We start from the raw sequence: 19477 nt of genomic DNA, 5'->3' as shown, positions 1-19477 counted from the left end.
ATGAAGCAGCCAATCTGTAACTGGTAAGTAGGTGACTTCGCAAACCTTCCTTTTTCTCCGTACCCCAGACAGAAGGGTCCCAGGGTTCCTCACCTCGGCTGATGTGTGGTCTACTTCATCTGCCTGACACCTGCTAAGGATAATGAGGGGTGTGTCAGGGGCTGTGGGTTGCTGGAGTCCCACGGGATGGCTTTTCTGTGGAAGCGATGCTTACCTTAGGAATGACAGCATGTGTGCGAATTCATAGGGTGAAAGTCAGGATGTTGCAGAGAGACAGGGCTTGTACAAGGTCCAAACTCACGGATCCTTGTAGGGAATTCAAGGACGCCCATGGATGAGCCAAGGCTGGGGGGTGGGTAGTGAGAAGAAAGCATGATGGAGCAGCAAAGAGCAGCACTGGGTGAGGCTTGACAATCATGGCGCAATGGGCAGCCACTGGACTTAGTGAAGGAGCACTGCAACCAGATTTGTACGTTGATAGGGTTGCTCAGCTTGGCCGTATTTTGGAGGGGGGCCAAGTGGCAAAAATGGGACAAGCCGGGCCATTTGGGAGAGTTTGGAGATGTCCGAGTGAGACACGCTGTTGAGTTCCTCCGCCTGCCCTGATGGGCCTGTAGGTGGATGCATGCAAGTGGATTTAAGATGCATTTTTTGAGGCAGCACGAACAGGGCCTGGAATGGATCGGATGGAATTTGGGGATGGAGAATCAGTTTCCTGCAGGAGACAATGGTCCTCAACTTGGAGCGATTTCAATCCAAGGCTGTTGTGTTTTTCAGAGCATACGATAGACTTTAGCAGTTATGAATGCATGAGCCTACAGCCTAACATTTAGTAACATATACATGTATGTTAATTTTCCTTTTTCAGATGTTGAAGGAATTCCCAATGTTATTTTAAATATATATTTTAATGTATTAAAAAGTACAACTGAACATCAAAAAAAAAAAAAAAAAGCCAGACTCGCTGGTGATTTGCGTCCGATTTTCTATTTTGTTTACATTTTAATCCCAATAAATCAAATTATTAGGCCCTCCATTCAAGTTTAAATGCTATTAGGGCTTCATTAAGGGTCTCATATCATGAAACGGTTTGGGAAGTTATAAGAATTTAATTATCACAAGGCATAGAAAATTAATGTGTATGTTATACTATGTTAACATAGAATAAGACTTTAAAAAAAACATTCTGGGGGCACCTGGGTGGCTCCGTTGGTTAAGCATGTGCCTTTGGCTTAGGTCACGATCTTGGGGTCCTGGGATTGAGCCCCTACATTGGGCTCCCTGCTCCGCAGGGACTCTGCTTCTCCCTCCCCTCTGCCTGTCCGCCTTGCTTGTGTTCTCTCTCTCTCTGTCTCAAATAAATAAATACAATCTTTAAAAATAAATACAAAGCAAAAAATAAAAGTAATTCTGGTTTCTGAGTCAGGCAGGCCAAGGTGCACTGTGCAGCGGGAATTGGCAAACGCGGATTGACAGTGTGAGTTGCTGTGTTTGTCACGTCCCCAAATGCTTTCAGGACTTGCTGTCTGTCCGTATGCCTGTGCTGCTGGTTTGGGGGCCTGAGCGCGGCCTTCGCCACGAGGAACTCCAGGCCCAACATTGTGCTGCTGATGGCGGACGACCTTGGGGTGGGGGACCTGTGCTGCTACGGTAATAACACAGTGAGGTAAAGAAGCCACCCCTGCCCCGCTGTGGAGGGGGGGTGCCTCGGGCCCGCGGGAGCCGCTGGGCCCTGGCGGCCGACAGCAGAGGTTGCCCTGGGAAGCCTGCAAAACATCAGGACAGCACTTTGCATCCTGGTCTCCCTGGTCTGGTGGTTGCGGTCGTGCTTTTGTGGTGAGATAGCCCTAACACGACATGCACCCTTGTAACCCACGGGAAGGGCACCGTTCAGATGCGGGGAGCATGTGCACAGGGTGGTGCAGCCATCCCCTCTGTCTGCTTCCAGAACTTTGGTATCGTCCCCAAAAGGCAACCCTACACCTAGTATCGGTCGCCTCTACCCCTCAGCCCTCATCCCTCAGCTCCTAGCAGCCGCCAATCTGCTCTGTGTCGCTTGGGATTGGCTTATTCTGGAAATTTCATATACACTGAATCATATAATGTAATACCATGCTAGGGCCACCATAACTAAAACCACATCCTGAGTGGATTCAACAACACACATGGATTCCCCTCCCAGTCCCCGAGGCTGGGAGTCTGAGATCCAGGCGGGGCTGAAGCCTGGAGTCTGAGATCCAGGCGGGGCCAAGGTGGGGAGCGTGAGATCCAGGCGGGGCCGAGGCCGGCTCCTCATGAAGCCCCTCTCCCTAGTGTGTAGACCCCGTGTTCTCCCTGTGTCCTCCTGTGATCCTCCTTCTGTGGGTGTTCTCATCTCTTCTTACAAGGACCCTCCTCCTCTCGCATTAGGACCCACCCCTGACTTCGTTTTAACTCAGTTTCCTCTTTAGTGACCCCACCTCCAGAAACGGTCCCATTCCGAAGTCTTGAGGGCTAGGACTCCTACTTAGGAATTTTGGAGGACCACCATTCAGCCCATAACACACATTATGTGCCCTTTTGTGTCTGGCTTCTTTCACGGAGCATCGTGTTTTCAACGATGTGATAGCAAGTATCATCCCTTCCTTTCTGTCGATAGTTGAATAATATTGCACGGCAGAGACGAATGACTTTAGAGTTTTTCAGGGTCTTCCCTGAATTATTTCTGAAGTCTTTGATGACCATGATCCTTCTGTATACGCCCTTGCTCCCCAGCACCAGACAAATCTTATTCATGTGCAAATACATGGTGCCTCTTAGCATGAATTTAAATACCATCGTTTCTCCTTGGAATGTGGCTCATGGAACAGTCCTATATTTAAGCATATTTTTGGACTTTGAAAGGGGCTGATGTTCTTTAAGGCATTTAAGGTCTACATGAGCTCATTTGTCTCCTATTTAATTCCTGCAAGGAAGTAACGGGTAAGGCAGGAGACATTGCTTGAGAATCTGGTACTGCCAGTCTCGTCCAGTTGCTGACTCTCCCCCACACAGATACTGAGAGTGTTTACGGGTATAGGACTCTCTCCCCCATCACACTGCTGCAGGGTTGTGAGACTAGTATGTCATTCACATGTTACTAAGATTGGGGATACCTTAGCTTATGGGATTTGCTAAAAGCACCTGTGTGAGCCTATATTCTATAGATGCTCCAAGAAATTTTTTGAGACCTTAAAATATCAGATGAGCAACGTGGGCAGTAAATTAAACTCCAAAATGTCACCATTTAGTTATTTTTTTTAAAAAAAAGATACATGTTACTACAAGAAATACAGTAAAATTTTATGTAATCCAAGTCACCTGTTCATTTCAGGAATATAATATGAACAATTGGATTAACGTCTGCCTTGAAAAGCCTATGAGCTCAGACTGGTTATAGTTTAATTATACCCGTGGACCTATATTAGTCTGCAATTGTTTTGCCTGAGGATATATTGTTTTAAAGTCTGCTTTCCATTTCCTTGTGACCATTGAGGAGGCCTCTAAACAGGTAGATGGATTGAAGCTTAAAAGACATGTATTTTAGATTTACTGGCAACAGAGTCAGCTGGACTCAAAACAGGATGGCTTTGAATCTTCTTTGTTTTGTTGAGAATTAGAAACCCGCGTGATGAATCCTTCTTCTGTCCGCAGCACACCGAATATCGACCGCCTGGCAAACGAGGGCGTGAGGCTCACCCAGCACTTGTCAGCTGCTTCCATATGCACCCCGAGTCGGGCTGCCTTCCTGACGGGCCGGTACCCCATCCGATCAGGTGCGGCAGGGCAGTGCAAAGACAATGTTGTCTTTATGTCGCGCTTTCTTCTTCTTTATTCTTTGCTACTCTTCATAAGGATTCTCAAAAGGTCATTTACGGTATTAAGAATCTACTTGCAGATGGGGGTTGTGTCGCTATACCCGCACAGCGTAAAGAGGTGGGTCTCTTGCCAGGGGCCACCAAGCCTGCTCGCCTGTGTGCATACAATGAAGGGTTTGGGCTTCTGGAGAGCAATATCCCAGCTGCTTGTAGGATTTGCAAGTACTTGTAGTCAGAGCCTTCAAAATGTTCCTTTTGTCTTTAAGCTAGCAGAAAGCATATCATAGTTCCAAGAAAAGTGGGTCTGTCCAGTGTCAGGGGATGCGATTGGAACCAGAAGAAGCTCTTGAGAAGAACATGGAAAAGAAGGAGACTCATACGTTTTCTCTCTCTCTCTCACACACACACAAGATGATGTTGTAGAATCAACATTATGAATATCAATTTTTATACTCAGCTACCACATATTGAACCTTTTGTGATGTAGAAGTTACCAATATTCCCAATCCCTAAGTTTCTATCTATCTAAGTTTCTACCCAAGTATAGAGACGTCTACATAGGACCTCAACTTCAGAGGAGGGTCTGGAGGAGACATGGGTTTCTCACCATGTAGCAAGATGGGATCAAAGTTCTGCTCCATCAAATTTTTATACGCACACTAACATCTATACATATATTTATAATTAATTAAAAGATGTAACCACTTTTCTTGAAAATGGTAGGTAGGCTTTTGTCTTTTAGGATTTGGCAAAAGGCATCCTTTTTAATGTACCTGTTTCTGTTGAGAATGGAAAAACAAGAAGCAGATTGGATCACAATGCTAACTTAACATATTTTGATTTTTTTTTTTTTTTGGTTGTGCATGTTTGTGTGATGCCTTTCATTTATAGGTTTATTCTTGGTAGTTGTAACGTAAGTAGGATGTTTGCACCTCAAGGCGCCAAGTGTTCCAGTGGTCGAGATGCAAGGAATAGTTCAGTGAGTGCTGGAAGCCCATCAGGACCTCTCCAGCATCCCAGGAAAGTCCTCCTGGATGAAGTTCCTTGAAATGTGAGGAGTCAGGAGGGAGGGTGTGCTCAGCAGAGGAAGTGGCATGCATAGACAATGCAGTCAGCCATGAGTGCGCTGGGCAAGTGAGATAGCCACAGCAATAATCAGTTGTCTCAGATTACCAAACACTGTGTGAACTCCACCCCAAATTTACATTTCAACAGAGGGTGATGGACGGGCAGTAATGAGGTCTGACCAGGGGAGGGACGTGGGCTGGAAGGGTTCTTCAGAAGATGCCTCGGATAGTGGACAGAGATCGGCTTGTGGACATCAAAGCACAGCCCAGCTGAATCTCTGCTCGAAAGCTATGGCGTTGGGGATAAATATCCAAACCGTTTACCCAGTTAGAGCTATCAGGACTTGACATGGGATTGGACAGAAGAGGTGACTCTGAGTGAGAGGGAGGACCCCGAAGGAATTCATGGATTGGGTGGCTGGGGGGATTATGGTGTCCTTGGTTGAGGCAGGTTTGAAGTATGATGACCATGGACTCTGTGTTGGTCATGTTGAGATTTGGGTTCCTAAGCATAGAGATGTCTAGGACCTCAACTTCAGAGGAGGGTCTGGAGGACACGTGGCTTTCTCACCATGTAGAGAGATGGCATCAAAGTTCAGAACCAAGGTCCAAGGATATCACCCCCAGAGTCACATGCATGGTTGCATTTGAATTTTGAATCTTCAGTGACTACATTTTTAGTACAAGTATGCCCCATGCAACATGTGGGGCATGCCTGTACTAAGAAACCATTCATTGTTCATATGAAATTCCAGTGTGACCGGGCGTCATGTGTTGAGCTAGTGATCCCGATCCCCACAGAACATCTGCATCTGGCAGATGTGAGGACAAGCTAAGTAGAGACAAAAAGGCAAGGGAACGTTCGGGAAAGAACAGCATGGTGGGGGCTCAGTAGGAGACCCTTCAAGGAGAGGAGGATGAATCCTGGAGTTTGTCATGAGTGTCATGAAAGAGGGAGCGTGGGACTCATGGGGTGCCTCCTTCTGTGACTTCAGGAATGGCATCTCGCTTCAACCTGAACCGCGAGCTCACCTGGCTTGGAGGCTCGGGCGGTCTGCCCACCAATGAAACGACTTTTGCCAAGCTGCTGCAGCATCGTGGCTACCGCACGGGGCTCATAGGTATGGCACGCAGGACTCTGAACTCGGAAGCATGCTCGTGCACATCCCCTTTCACCGGGACCGAGCTTTCCCGGGACGTCAGCTGGACCCACGCCAGTGACCTCTTGTTGTGAGGATATGCGTGGGGCAGGGATTTAATGCACGATTGTCCAGGACCTTTAGAATCTCGAGCAGGGTATTGGAAGAATCACGGGAACGAAAAAGCAAATGGGCTCATCCATTGCCATCACCAAAATGGAATATTCTGTAGGGGGGCGAGGTGGGGGGTACACTACTTTTATGACATCATTACTAGCAGAGAAGTGAGTGCGTTTTTATTTATTTTTATGGTTTTATTTTATTTTTTTGAAGACTTATTTATTTTAGAGAGAGAGAGAGCAGCAAGCAAAGGGGTTTTTACTGCCCTGTTTTAGTCTGAAAGGTGCAGGGTACAGGGAAAGCGGTGTTGGTGGCAAATATGGGAACCTTCTTAGCATCCTTAGGGTGTGATTGGGGTACCAAGAAGATAGCCCCATGGCAAGGGAGTGCAAGTCGTATTTAACTTTTGCTAAGTGAAGCCTACGTTCTAGAAACAGGTGGATGTATCTGCTGCCATTTTGTTTCTCCTGCAGGCAAGTGGCACCAGGGTTTGAGCTGTGCCTCTCGGGATGATCACTGTTACCACCCCCTCAACCATGGGTTCGACTACTTCTACGGGCTGCCCTTTGGCCTGATAAGCGATTGTCAGACGTCCAAAACACCAGAGCTGCACCGCTGGCTCAGGATCAAACTCTGGATCTCCACGGTGGTGCTCAGCCTCGTCCCCCTGCTGCTCCTCATCCCCAAGTTCGCCCGCTGGTTCGCCGTCCCGTGGAAGGTCATCGTCACCTTCGCTCTTCTTGCCTTCCTGTTTTTCATTTCCTGGTACTCCAGTTACGGGTTTACTCGGCGTTGGAACTGCATTCTTATGAGAAACCATGAAATCATCCAGCAGCCGATGCAGGAGGAAAGAGTGGCTTCCCTCTTGCTGAAGGAGGCTCTTGCCTTTATCGACGGGTATGGAGTCATTTCCGGCCTGATTCCATGCATGGGAATTTTGTCTGTGTTTCAGAGAAGTTGGGTTCATCTTGGGGATAGGGGCCTTCGTGTGTGTGTGTGTGTGTGTGTGTGTGTGTGTGCGCGCGTGTGTGTGTGCGCGCACGAGCGCGTGAGTGTGTGTGATATTTGCCATATGATAGAATCTCTCCTTAGGATAAAATTGGGCATTAAATTTACTGCAAATTGTAAACTCTGAAATGGTAAAGAAATATATTGTGCTCACTCTTTTTTATAAAAACTGGAATCCCTATACTGATCCGTATCACTTCAATATGGATTGGGATCTAAATGGATTCAATCTTTGGGATTGATGTTGATTTTGGTTTGCCTTAGAAGCAGCCGGAAAATCCTTCTGTGTCCATGAATCATGAGGGAGTGATTCTATGTATAGATACCTAATCTGAGGTTTTATGTGTTCAATACAAGCCACGTGGGCGTGAAGGTAACGGTCTCCTGTCTTTGCATACCAGCTCCCTTCTAGGTTACCAACGAGAAGCAGATTGAGTTGTGGGTGTGGATGCTCATTGACCTGGTGTGTATGGGGTACAGGGGAGTGGATGGAAGAGGAAAAGGTGTAACTCTGTGGGGATAATGCGTCCGACAATGGGATCTCATCCACTCATATGCTTTGATCCTTTGCTCTAACACAGTGGTCAGAATGCAGTCACTCAACTCTGCCTGTCACTCCCATGGGCTGTCTGTGATAGAACACACCCAATCTCTAGACCCTTCCCCGTTTATAATACCCGGTTGTAAAAGCATGTGAAGGAGGAATCTTAAATGGCCCCATGGGACATTAAAATGCAGAACACAACAAACAAGATGTATTAGCATCTTAGCTCCTTCTATCTTGCTACCTGTGATTCTGTGCAAGCAACCTCGTGGCCCAAAGTTAATGCCAAAGCTCCAGCCATCACATTTACATTCCAGACAGCATAGAGGAGGAGGGGGAGGAGGAAGGAACGAAGAAGTCTTTCTTCAGAAGACAGACTGCAATCACTATTTTGTTGCTAATGCAAAGGTCCCAATATTCTTTCTTCCTACTCACGGCCTTTCTGCTGATGTCCTGCTGTGTTATTTGTTAATCTCCTGAGTGGTATTCGTCATGTAAGGACCTAGACAACCTCCATCAACTGTTGCGAGATCTTTCAGCTGATGAGGAATCCCATCCGAGGGGAGAAAAGGCCTTTGTTTGTGACAATAACTCAGTTCACGTTCCACCCCTTAGGTATAAACGCAGCCCCTTCCTCCTGTTTGTGTCCTTCCTGCATGTCCACACTCCACTGATCACCAAAGAGAAGTTTGGGGGGCACAGTAAATATGGACTCTATGGGGATAACGTTGAAGAAATGGATTGGATGGTGGGTAAGTGCTGAGAAAAACAATCTTAAGTATCGGATGCATGCGCTAGAGAAAGCGAATGCATCCTGGTTGCCTCAAACAATGGACAGCCCCTTGTGGATCTTGGGCAGTCGGCAAATATTGGTTCCAGGGAACGAATTCAAAATCTGGCTGTAGGTGCAGCAAAACCACTGACTCTTCCCCCCAAGAAAACAGTCACAATTATAAATATGGGATTTTCCCGTCTTTAAAACAAAGACTCATTGTTCAAAATGGATGAAGTTGCATTGTAAAGGATACTGCCCTTCCCCATCATTCTGATGGTTATAAAAGGAAATGTGTTTTTCTCATGAGCTCGTTTTTTTTTTTTTTTTTTACGAGAGATGCTTAGAAAAAGCGGGAGGGAATTTACCTAAACTGAAGCCATTTGTTTCAAAGTCATAAGGGTTCAATGTGCTTTCCAAATTGCCTTTTCCTTCAATTGGACATGATGGAGTATTTTTTTCATCTCAAAAAGTGTAGTTTACTTTTGAAGCACAGGATGACTTTTTTTTTCTTCTACTAGCAGAAGCTTCTGAAAAGTGTTCTGTGCAGAACCACCTAAACTAATATTCACAGAATTTTAAATTTTTTAAGTTTCTTAAATATAAAAATTTACTTTTATATATATTAGGTATATATAAACATGCATTTAATATCTTTGATATTAAATCAACTAAGAATATAATTTAAATTAATATTGAAAATCTATCCATGCAAGTTAAATATTAATGTTCATATATAAATACATATACATAAACTGTTTATATGTCTATATATGCATGCTACTATGTGTATATATATATTTTAATTCCCTGGCAAATACACACAAATATTGATAACTGCTACAGTAAAAACAATTCTAACATGGTAACTTTAGTGTAGTTGATGTTAATTATCGTCCAGGATCATCTGCTTTGGAAACAAGGCATTTTGCCGCATTTGTATCTCGAGTCAGAGACCAGTTTTATGCAAAAAGACTTTCTGTCCACGTTCATATGCAGAGTTTGCCACAAAAGCTAATTATGTTTATTTTGTAATCTGTGTAAATACACAACGCAGATGCGCTGTAAATACTATTAACTGCATTTAGTCATACTTTTAATTGCATTCCCGAGCTAATACCATTTACATGGGAGAAATGAAAAGTAGGCATTTCTCTGCATGACATCTTCCCAACACGCTGTGTTTTTTTCCCTCCATGGCTTACGAAAATCATATCAAAACCAGAGGCAGATCAAAAATCAGAGAAGTGTCTTTTGTGTGTGGGTTTGTTTCTACTTGGCAATATGATGATAAAACTTAAGATCATTTCCTAAGTTAACAACCTTCTCAGGAAGAAGCCATAATAATGGTGTCCTTGGAATGGCATGCAAAGCGAATCTCCTGAAGGCTCCAAGCGTTCAGCAATATTTTAAATTCTCTGTTCGAGGAAACTTGTACTTTAAAAACATATTTTAGCGGCTTTTCATTCTTGCCTTCTTTCCTTGTATTTTTGTCTTGTAAGAGATTTTATGATTATTCTGTTGCCATATGCACATACATATACACACACGCTTTTACATGTTTTATACATTGCATACACAGAAGCTTACATCTATGCATTTCCAAAAAATAAAAGGATTGGCACGTATTTTATTTACTTGGTATAAGTTACAAATAACCTTTATGCTAAATACAATAGCCAGCTCTAATGAGAACTGATAATTTACATGTAATTATTCTCTTACCAAGAAGCCATTATAATCTTTTATCTTCCGTAATCTGGGCTTTAAAATATATTAATTTCTAGCTGCAACGTTTCTAAAAAATGGCCAGTGTGGCTTCTAAAACAAATCACTTTTAAACAAGGAAACAGAAAGGTTAATGAGTTTATGCTTAAATAAGTTAAATCAGCATAGTTTGGGATGTGGCTAGATGAGCTTTCTACTTGTTTTTTTCAAAAACCCTTTGTCCCCAGGATGCCAGAGTGGCTCAGTCGGTTAAGCTTCTGCTTTCAGCTCAGGTCATGATCCCAGGGTCCTGGGATCCGGCCCCAAGTCAGGCTGCTTCCTCAGCGGGGAGCCTGCTTCTCCCTCTGCCTGCCGCTCCCCCCTGCTTGTGCTCTCTCCCTCTCTGACAAATAAATAAAATATTTTTTAAAAAAAAGTCCTTTGTCCCCTTAAGAGATTGTCCACACATCAGCACCATGCTTGCTGAGTCTAGTGAAGTATTAATTATGGTCAGATGCTTAATTACAAGAATAACCTGCAGGTCGGATGCAAACTTTAGAGGGGCGTGGGGATAGTACATCCTTTACGGGGTGGGGCTCATGCTCTCTGGAGCAAGGGTATGACTCTGCGAATTTATTCCTGGACATGTCAGTTTTTAAACTGTCTTCTCTGTTTTATTAGTGTTTGTAAGTTTCTTTTAACTGACAGGCCTAGGGGCGCCTGGGGGGCTCAGTCATTAAGCATCTGCCTTCGGCTCAGGTCATGATCCCGGGGTCCTGGGATCGAGCCCCACATCGGGATCCCTGATCAGTGGGAAGCCTGCTTCTCCCTCTCCCGCTCCCCCTGCTTGTGTTCCCTCTCTCGTTGTGTCTCTCTCTGTCAAATAAATAAATAAGATCTTTAAAAAAAAACAAAAAAACTGACAGGCCTAATATTTAAAGGTTATTTGAATTTTGAGTGATGATGATGTATTCTACATACTAGTTCATACTTTCTAATATATTGTATGCGTATATGTAGTGTGTGTATATAATGTGTGTATATAATATTATGTAATTTGTAAAATAAATACATATTCTTATATATGGTATAATATATATTTCTTACATGTAGTATATGTCATATTTTATATATATTATATATTATATTTCTTAAATATTAGATAAGAAAATCATTCATTACAAACTAAAATGATATAGTAAATGTTATATCATAAAATTACATATTACATGATAAAAAATTTTCTATTAGTATTATATAATAAGTAACCATTATATAATACTGTTATATAGTATATAATCATCAAACACTATACAGTATTTTAACAGATTATTTGTATTCTATAATAGATTATATTATATATTTAATATAAAATTTCAAGATATTATTAATTATAACTTATAGTTATAATTATTTCATTATACTTACATATCAAATATTACATATTTGTATATCATATATTACATATTACCATATAATATTCATAATATAGGAACTATATAGGATTATAATACATAATTTATATTTTGTATATTTATATACAAATAATATATTTATCATATATTATAGTATATATTATGTATTATAGTTTATTATGATTTAAAATATAATATAGAAACATCTTTTATATTTTTAAATAGAATTATATTTATTATATTATTATGTATAATATTTATTATATTATTAGATATAAATAATTTATATTATACTATTAGATATGAAAATTTATATTATATATATTATTATTTTTATTATGTATTTATATTGAATACATGCTTTTATATACATATATAAAATATTATATAGTGTAAAATATATAACAAATAATTATAAATATATAAAGCTCAATTTTATATTGTACACTATCTAGTATACGTATTCTATGGCATATAGGATTTATTTATGTCTCTACTGTATAGAATACTTATATATACTACACATGTATGAGAGTATATGATCATGATTTATTATATATTATGATAGCCTATACAATAAAATAACCCTCAGTTATATTGTTATGCTAACAAATGCCTAATAATAATCACGTCATAGACTGACAGTGGTCCACGGTGAAAGGCGAGAGTTTCTTGTTTCCCCCCGCACCAGGTAGGATCCTGGAGACCCTGGACCAGGAGCGCCTGGCCAACCACACGCTGGTGTACTTCACCTCAGACAACGGCGGTCGCCTGGAGGTGCAGGAAGGCAAGGTCAAGCTGGGTGGTTTCAACGGGATCTACAAAGGTGATGTGCAGAGAGTCCATGTGTTTTAGTTTAATCCCTCAGTGGGGGTCTACTTCGTTTTGCCTGCACGTGCATTCATTTGCAAACTTGGTTTGGAGGTTTTTGTGGGAGTTATACTCTGTTATGAAAGTGGATGGGACAAGGAGCATGTTTGGGGGCAATGTCTGAGAATTTAAGACAACAATGCCTGAAGTAATGAGAGCCTCTTGAGTGTAAATGCAGAGGTTCTCCATGACCATCTAAAGCAGGTCTCTCGGGCTTGGCACCCTGAGCATTTGGGGCTGGATGACTCTTTGATGTGAGACGTTCTAGGCACTGTAGGGTGTTGAGCAGTATCCCTGATGTTCACCCTACAGTTGCCGGGAGCACCTCCCACTCCCCTCCCTATCAAAATAGTGACAACCTAAACTGTCTCCAGACATTGCCCAGTGTCCTGTGGGGCCAAAGTCCTCTCCAGCCGAGAACCACTTGCTCTAGTATAATACTAACCTGAGTACCCAAATCCAGGTTTTTAGTGGAATGAAATCAATTATGTTATCACTATGCTTCAAACACTGTGAAATGATCAGGAAATGAGGTGTTCATTTGGAGAGGGTGCCTTCCTCCTCATTGCGAGTGGATTCTTCCGACATCTTTGATGTACTCTCTGCTGGATTATTCAGTAGCTCCCCTGAGCCTGCCCTTATGGATCAGCAAAGCAGATCAAAAAGAAGAGTTTAAAAATGAATTTGGTGTTTGCTACTCCCCTCCTACCTCCCCCAACCCCAATCAAAAAAAAAAAAAGTAAAATGGTGTCAAAGTTGTCATCATTACAAAAATCAGAACTTTAGGAGCTCCTCGTACTTTATGAAACAATTTAGGATAGAAAGGTAGATGATGGATAGATGGATGGATGGATGGATGGATGGATGGATGGATGGATGGATGGATAGATGGATGGATAGATAGATAGATAGATAGATAGATGGATGGATGGATGGAATAGATAGATGATTGATAGATGGATAGATTATAGCTAAATAGATATAATAGAAACATTATATATTGTGATTGACAGCAAGTGAGATCCTAAATATATTCACCTTTTCTAGTGGGTCATGTTTGCTGTAGACATACTGTTTCCCAGCGTAGAATAAATTGGTGACAAGCCTAGTAGCAAAGGTGTGTAATAAAATTAATATATGCCATTATGTATGCCATCAAATGAGAAGTGATGATTTTAACAGTGACATTGCTTGTGTGTGGGCATGTGGTGGGGGTTGTGTGTGCATAAAACCGTCACTCTAAAAAGTGCTTTCACATAGCTCTCAAAGAGGTACAGCAAAATTGTTGTGAGCAGATTTTACCTTTGGAACTGGCCTCCAGATCACCAGGAGGAGCTGAGTCCATTTGAGAGACAAATTTGGGTGTTTGGGTAGAAGGTTAGACTTGTTGTAGGTGCCTAACACATCGCTGGCTATTAAATATGACCATGAAAATGTCAAGGTGGGGGGCGCCTGGGTGGCCCAGTCATTCAACGTCTGCCTTCGGCTCAGGTCATGGTCCCAGGGTCCTGGGATCGAGCCCCACGTCGGGCTCCCCGCTCGGCGGGAAGCCTGCTTCTCCCTCTCCCACTCCCCCTGCTTGTGTTCCCTCTCTCGCTGTGTCTCTCTCTGTCAAATAAATAAATAAAATCTTTAAAAAAAAAAGAAAATGTCAAGGTGGGTTTATGTTTAGTTTTTTGTTTGTTGCTTATTGGTATACAAACATAAATTCAGTGCAGGGAGCTTGTTAAGTTTTCCAGAAAGAACGGTGCTGATGGCCTCGGACGGCTTTGGATACTGGCTAGACCAGAGTCTTTGTCCCTAAATGTTTTCCCATTTAATGTCTCCCCCCTTCTGCCTGGAGATATCCCATCTCGTCTTTTCTTTGTAATTCATACTGCCAGAGTGACCAGCACGTGAAAGGTGTTCCATGAACATTTCATGTTTGTTCTACTTTGGAAGAGTTTCCTCCCACCCCACCCAGAGAATCTCATTGTTTTCCCTTTAAAAAGTCTGTATGATCCTGACTATGTCATTTGGCTTAGGATTGTATCTCTATTCTGCAATGAACATCTTGACTGTAGGATAGGTCCTAAAGCACGGGCTCATCTATTTTGTGCTCGGAAACACCTGAAATGTCCTCTGTCTGAGATGGAATCCTCAATGCTTTATTCACCTCTGCACCATTCACGAGCCCATGACCTCTATCTTTGTCCGTATGGGGGATCACTGAATGAAGTCCAAATTCCTTATTTTCTCTCAAGGATCAGCATGGCCCAGGTAGAACCTATTTCTCTGGTCTTGCTTGGAGCCTCACTTACTTACCCATCTTTTAGAGCCCAGTGTGATTCCAATAAAGACTGAAGATTTGCCGGCTTACAGAATGCTCTCTTTTCTCGTAATAGTGAAACCCCGTGGCACTCACTGGCACAAAATAACGCACCGTATTAGGACATCACTTGTTTTTATTGGTTATAGATGGGTTTGTCGCTTGACGGCCAGATGTTCACAAGTCGAGTTTCAACTTCTGGAAAGCAAGAAACATATCTCAGTTTGTCTGTGTCTCTCTGTGTGTGTGAACGTAGCACATTGGCAGGAATTTGACAAGTGACAGAAAACGTTCCATCTAGATGTAATTTCCAGCTGAGTGGAGAAATATGGCTGACTTGACGTCATCTTTGATTTGATTTTTGGTTTTAGGTGGCAAGGGGATGGGCGGATGGGAAGGGGGCATTCGTGTCCCAGGAATATTCCGGTGGCCGACCGTCCTGGAGGCTGGGAAAGTGATTGACGAACCAACGAGCCTCATGGACATTTACCCGACACTGTCTTATGTAGGTGGAGGGACATGGCCGCAGGACAGGTATATGGAAACAGCATTTGTCCTTAACCTATAGGCAGATATATCTGACCCGCGCTTGGCTATACCAGCACATGTTCTGTGTGCATGTGTGCTATATGACTTAACTTTCAGTAATCGGCTAGGATTGCCAGACAGCATCTGTCTCCCCTTAAGAGATGGTGGGGTAGCTTTGCCTGTTTCCGTCTTAGAATATGTTCTACTCTGTCTCTCATACTTACACAGACGTAGGCTCTGTTGTCCTCATGGTTGGGATCGACTCTCATTCGGTTGTATATCCCCCACAGCACCCACACCATTAAGCAAATACTTATTAGGTGAACTACGGAATAAAAGTGAGTACGTGTTAATGTACGTGTGATGAATTATGGCTTATTTCTCTGTGGGCTTTGAGATGCGTAAATGCATTTCATGCTCTAATGATGAAATTCCATGTGTGTGGACTAGTGCCTATTCATCTGCGGCAAGGTTTTATTTGAATCAAATGAGTGTCAAGAGCTCTTCTTCTTCTCCCCTTCCTTCCCCTTCCCTTCCCCCTCCTATCACAATATGTGTGACCAACCCAAGCCTCTCTCACCACTTTCTTCATCTCCCTCTCTCCTAAGAGTCATCGACGGTCGGAACCTAATGCCCCTGCTGGAAGGCAGGGCGTCCCACTCGGAGCATGAGTTCCTCTTCCATTACTGTGGGGTCTACCTGCACACAGCCAGGTGGCATCAGAAGGACTGTGAGTATGAACATGGCAGACGTGGGGGAACACGATAAAGGCACAACCCTGTTTCCTTTTCGTCTTGGGGGAAGTTGGGCCATGTACAAACAGCACCCAGCCATGATGGTTCTTTTCCCTTAGGGAAGTCAGTTAAGCAGCCATTGCTCTGTGGTGGATTTTAGAGGTGTGTGCAAGCTTGCATGCACGAATACGTCAGAGAGAGAAAGAGACAGAGAGAGAGAATATGAATATCCACTACTAAGGACACGGAAATAATTGGCAACAAGGAGTAAAGTCTGCAGTGTGACCCACACAGCCATGACTGCCCCCTTCCAGTTCATCCTCTCTGCCTTACCTTCGTGCTATAGGAGTCATGGAAACAAATATAAATTAACAAGAGATATTCAGGGGCGCCTGGGTGGTTCAGTCATTAAGCGTCGGCCTTCGGCTCAGGTCATGATCCCAGGGTCCTGGGATCGAGCCCTGCCATCGGGCTCCCTGCTCGGCGGGAAGCCAGCTTCTCCCTCTCCCACTCCCCCTGCTGTGTTCCCTCTCTCACTGTGTCTCTCTCTGTCAAACAAATAAATAAAATCTTTAAAAAAAGAGAGAGAGAGAGAGAGAGAGATTCATTTCCTTACATCTGTAGACCCCAGAATTCTTAGTTGATGGGAGTTAAGTTAATTTTCAGAAAATATACGGATTTATCTCTCATGTGACCCATCACCTGTGGCGTGATCCACTCTTCAGGTCAGTGTGGATGAATCTCCCCCATAAAACTAGAACAAACCAACAAAAATCTCTTCCTTCTAGATTCTATATCAGTTAGGGGCATGGTCAATGGTAAGTAACAAAACAAAACAGCTCCCCTCAACAACAAAAGCTTCCCAAATTTAACTACAGAGGGTTAAACAAATAGAATTTTACTCATATTATCATAGTGAGGATTTCAGAAGTTGGAAGCACAGAGCTGTTACCGTGCTCAATGCCATGACCAGGATCTGGGTTCTTTCTCTATTTCCACTCCGCCCTCTCTGGCGTGCCGGTTTTCATTCTCATGCTCCTTCTAAGGCTCTGGTTGCAAAGTGGCTATTGTTTCTCCAACCATCACTTCTGCACTCCATGCAGGAAGGAGAGAGAAGAGCAAACGGGGTAAAGGGATGAGCCAGGTGATTTAGCCTAATTTTATTAGAAAAGCATAGCCTTTCTACAAAACCCAACCCACAGACTTCTGTGCAAGCCTCGTTGATCAGAGGCTTGGAAACACGTTTTCCATCTAAAATTGATCTCTGGAAATAGAACTGCTAACTGTTTATATGCAGGAAGAAAGAAAGGAAACAAGGAGGGAAAAAAGAAACAGGGACAGAGGGAGGAAGAAAAGAACAGGGAATGATGGGTCCTGCCAAGTCACCATTGTCAGTATCAGACCTGAAAGTGGTAATTAGCCTTAGAAAATTTTCTACTTTGCCTATACCCCGTCAGAGCAAAGGAGTGATTAGAGTTAGAATTTCCAGGATCAGGGGCTCCTGGGTGGCTCACTTGGTTAGGGGTCTGCCTTTGGCTCAGGTCATGGTCTCAGGGTCCTGGGATCGAGCCCTGCATCCGGCTCCCTGCTCCGTGGGGAGTCTGCGTCTCCCTCTGCCCCTCCGCAGCTCATGCCCACGCACACTCTCTCTCTCAAATGAATAACGTAAATATTAAAAAAAAAATAAACTAAAACAAAGTATCAATTTTTGGCCAAAGTGTTCGAGAAATATATTTTCAAGGGAAAGAGTCCTCAAATGAGAAGAAATATGGCATTCCAGGGGAGCCCTGTTTTCCAGGTGCAACCGTGTGGAAGGTCCATTACGTGACTCCCAAGTTCTCCCCAGATGGAGCTGACGCCTGCTATGGGAGTGGAATCTGTTCGTGTTCTGGAGATGTCACCTACCACGACCCTCCCCTGCTCTTCGACATCTCCAGAGACCCTTCTGAGGCCCGACCTCTTAACCCTGACAATGAAGCTTTATTTGACTCGGTTGTCAAGAAAATCGAGGCGGCCATCAAAGAGCATCGCAGGACGCTCACACCTGTCCCACAGCAGTTCTCGGTGTTCAACACCATCTGGAAACCATGGCTACAGCCCTGCTGTGGGACTTTCCCCTTTTGTGGGTGTGACAAAGAAGATGACATCCTTTCCACTGCTTGGTGAGCAGAAAGGGGACACTGGTTGCCCACCACCAACACACTGTTACAGAGGGCATGGGAAGAACTCTCAGCTGACTCATTCATTCCATGTGGGACAAATAATTATGCCCTCCACCATTTTTTTTTTAAACCCTCAGATTTCAGTTCTTTCTTCAAGTCATGTCCAGGAGCTCAGTGACGTGAAAGCGGACCTGGACACCAGTGCACTTAGAGTAGAGCATTTGTGGTGTCGTGTTTTTATATATTGTGTCATTGTTCAAGCAAAAAGATAGACCAAGGTGACCTTCTGCAGATTCTTATGGATCTGTGGTTCTTAGAAGGTGATTAGAAGTGGTAGGTCTGATGGCATTGTTTTTATGCGGTTACGGTAGAAACTTCTACTTGCGGATCCTCAACCCAGACATCTTATTTTTGTCATCAGTGATGATAAGTATTTTGTTTCAGCCTGAAGCAGATGGTGTACATAACCCTGGAAGTGATGTCATACTCATTTCCACTCCTTGCTTTCCTGTCTTTTCATCTTTCCTTCTGTTCCTGTCTTACAAAATGCCTCTCTACAGGTCTTGGTTCTTCTTCCTGCTAACCTTTGATTGGGGAGGACTTGTTGTGTCTTGGTGTTTTTATGTGTAAAATGGGGGAAAACCAGTGTTTATTGCATGTAGTAGCTGTGAGCGTTACATGCATTAATTCACCTGAAATCACCGTATGTACAGTAAGCACTCAATCAGTGTTATTGTAACGAATGTTGTAATTGTTGTCAATTGTAATTCATCATATTTCGTGACGTACAGAGTAGGAAGCATATAGAAGAGGCAATATTTAAAATAGAGAAATAAAGGGGCGCCTGCATGGCTCAGTCGGTTAAGCAACTGCCTTCGGCTCAGGTCGTGATCCTGGAGTCCCGGGATCGAGTCTCACATCGGGCTCCCTGCTCGGCGGGGAGTCTGCTTCTCCCTCTGACCCTCCTCCCTCTCGTGCTCTCTATCTCTCATTCTCTCTCTCAAATAAATAAATAAAATCTTTAAAAATAAATAAATAAAAAATAAAATAGAGAAAGATGGATGAAAAAGGTTTTCAATTGATGAAAGGCATTCTGGAAGCATACTTAGAAAACAATTCTAAGCAGCATAAACAAAAATAAATCCATACCTTGAACGATCATGGGAAAACTGCAGACTACAAAAGACCAAGGAAAGATCTTTAAATCAATCAGAGGAAAATAAAAAGTATTAAAACAAAAATAGATTTGCTAATGGCCCCAAAGGAA

General features: G+C 43.1%; 1 protein-coding gene across 1 annotated transcript; it reads left to right on the top strand.

Moving 5' to 3' along the window:
* ARSH (arylsulfatase family member H) lies at window positions 1-18214 on the top strand. Its single transcript, XM_088028584.1, has 10 exons — window positions 1-23; window positions 1517-1666; window positions 3673-3794; window positions 5899-6024; window positions 6636-7059; window positions 8330-8466; window positions 12300-12434; window positions 15158-15320; window positions 15923-16044; window positions 17847-18214. The coding sequence occupies exons 1-10, from the start codon at window positions 1-3 to the stop codon at window positions 18212-18214; spliced, it is 1770 nt and encodes a 589-aa protein (XP_087884710.1).
* The last annotated feature ends 1263 nt before the right edge of the window (window positions 18215-19477 follow it).

Source organism: Eumetopias jubatus, unplaced genomic scaffold (genome assembly GCF_037043125.1).
Source record: "Eumetopias jubatus isolate StellerSeaLion01/CBP00866 unplaced genomic scaffold, mEumJub1_p1.0 scaffold_11, whole genome shotgun sequence".
Taxonomy (NCBI): Eukaryota; Metazoa; Chordata; class Mammalia; order Carnivora; family Otariidae; genus Eumetopias; species Eumetopias jubatus.
This window is presented reverse-complemented; position numbering and strand designations above follow the sequence as displayed.

What these genes read in the sequence shown, in the direction of transcription:
- ARSH (XM_088028584.1), top strand. Translation starts at nt 1, where the DNA reads ATGAAGCAGCCAATCTGTAACTG. An exon ending in GCTCTTGCCTTTATCGACGG is followed by an intron (nt 7,060 to 8,329) that starts GTATGGAGTCAT and finishes TCCACCCCTTAG; the next exon opens with GTATAAACGCAGCCCCTTCC. An exon ending in CAGGTGGCATCAGAAGGACT is followed by an intron (nt 16,045 to 17,846) that starts GTGAGTATGAAC and finishes CCTGTTTTCCAG; the next exon opens with GTGCAACCGTGTGGAAGGTC.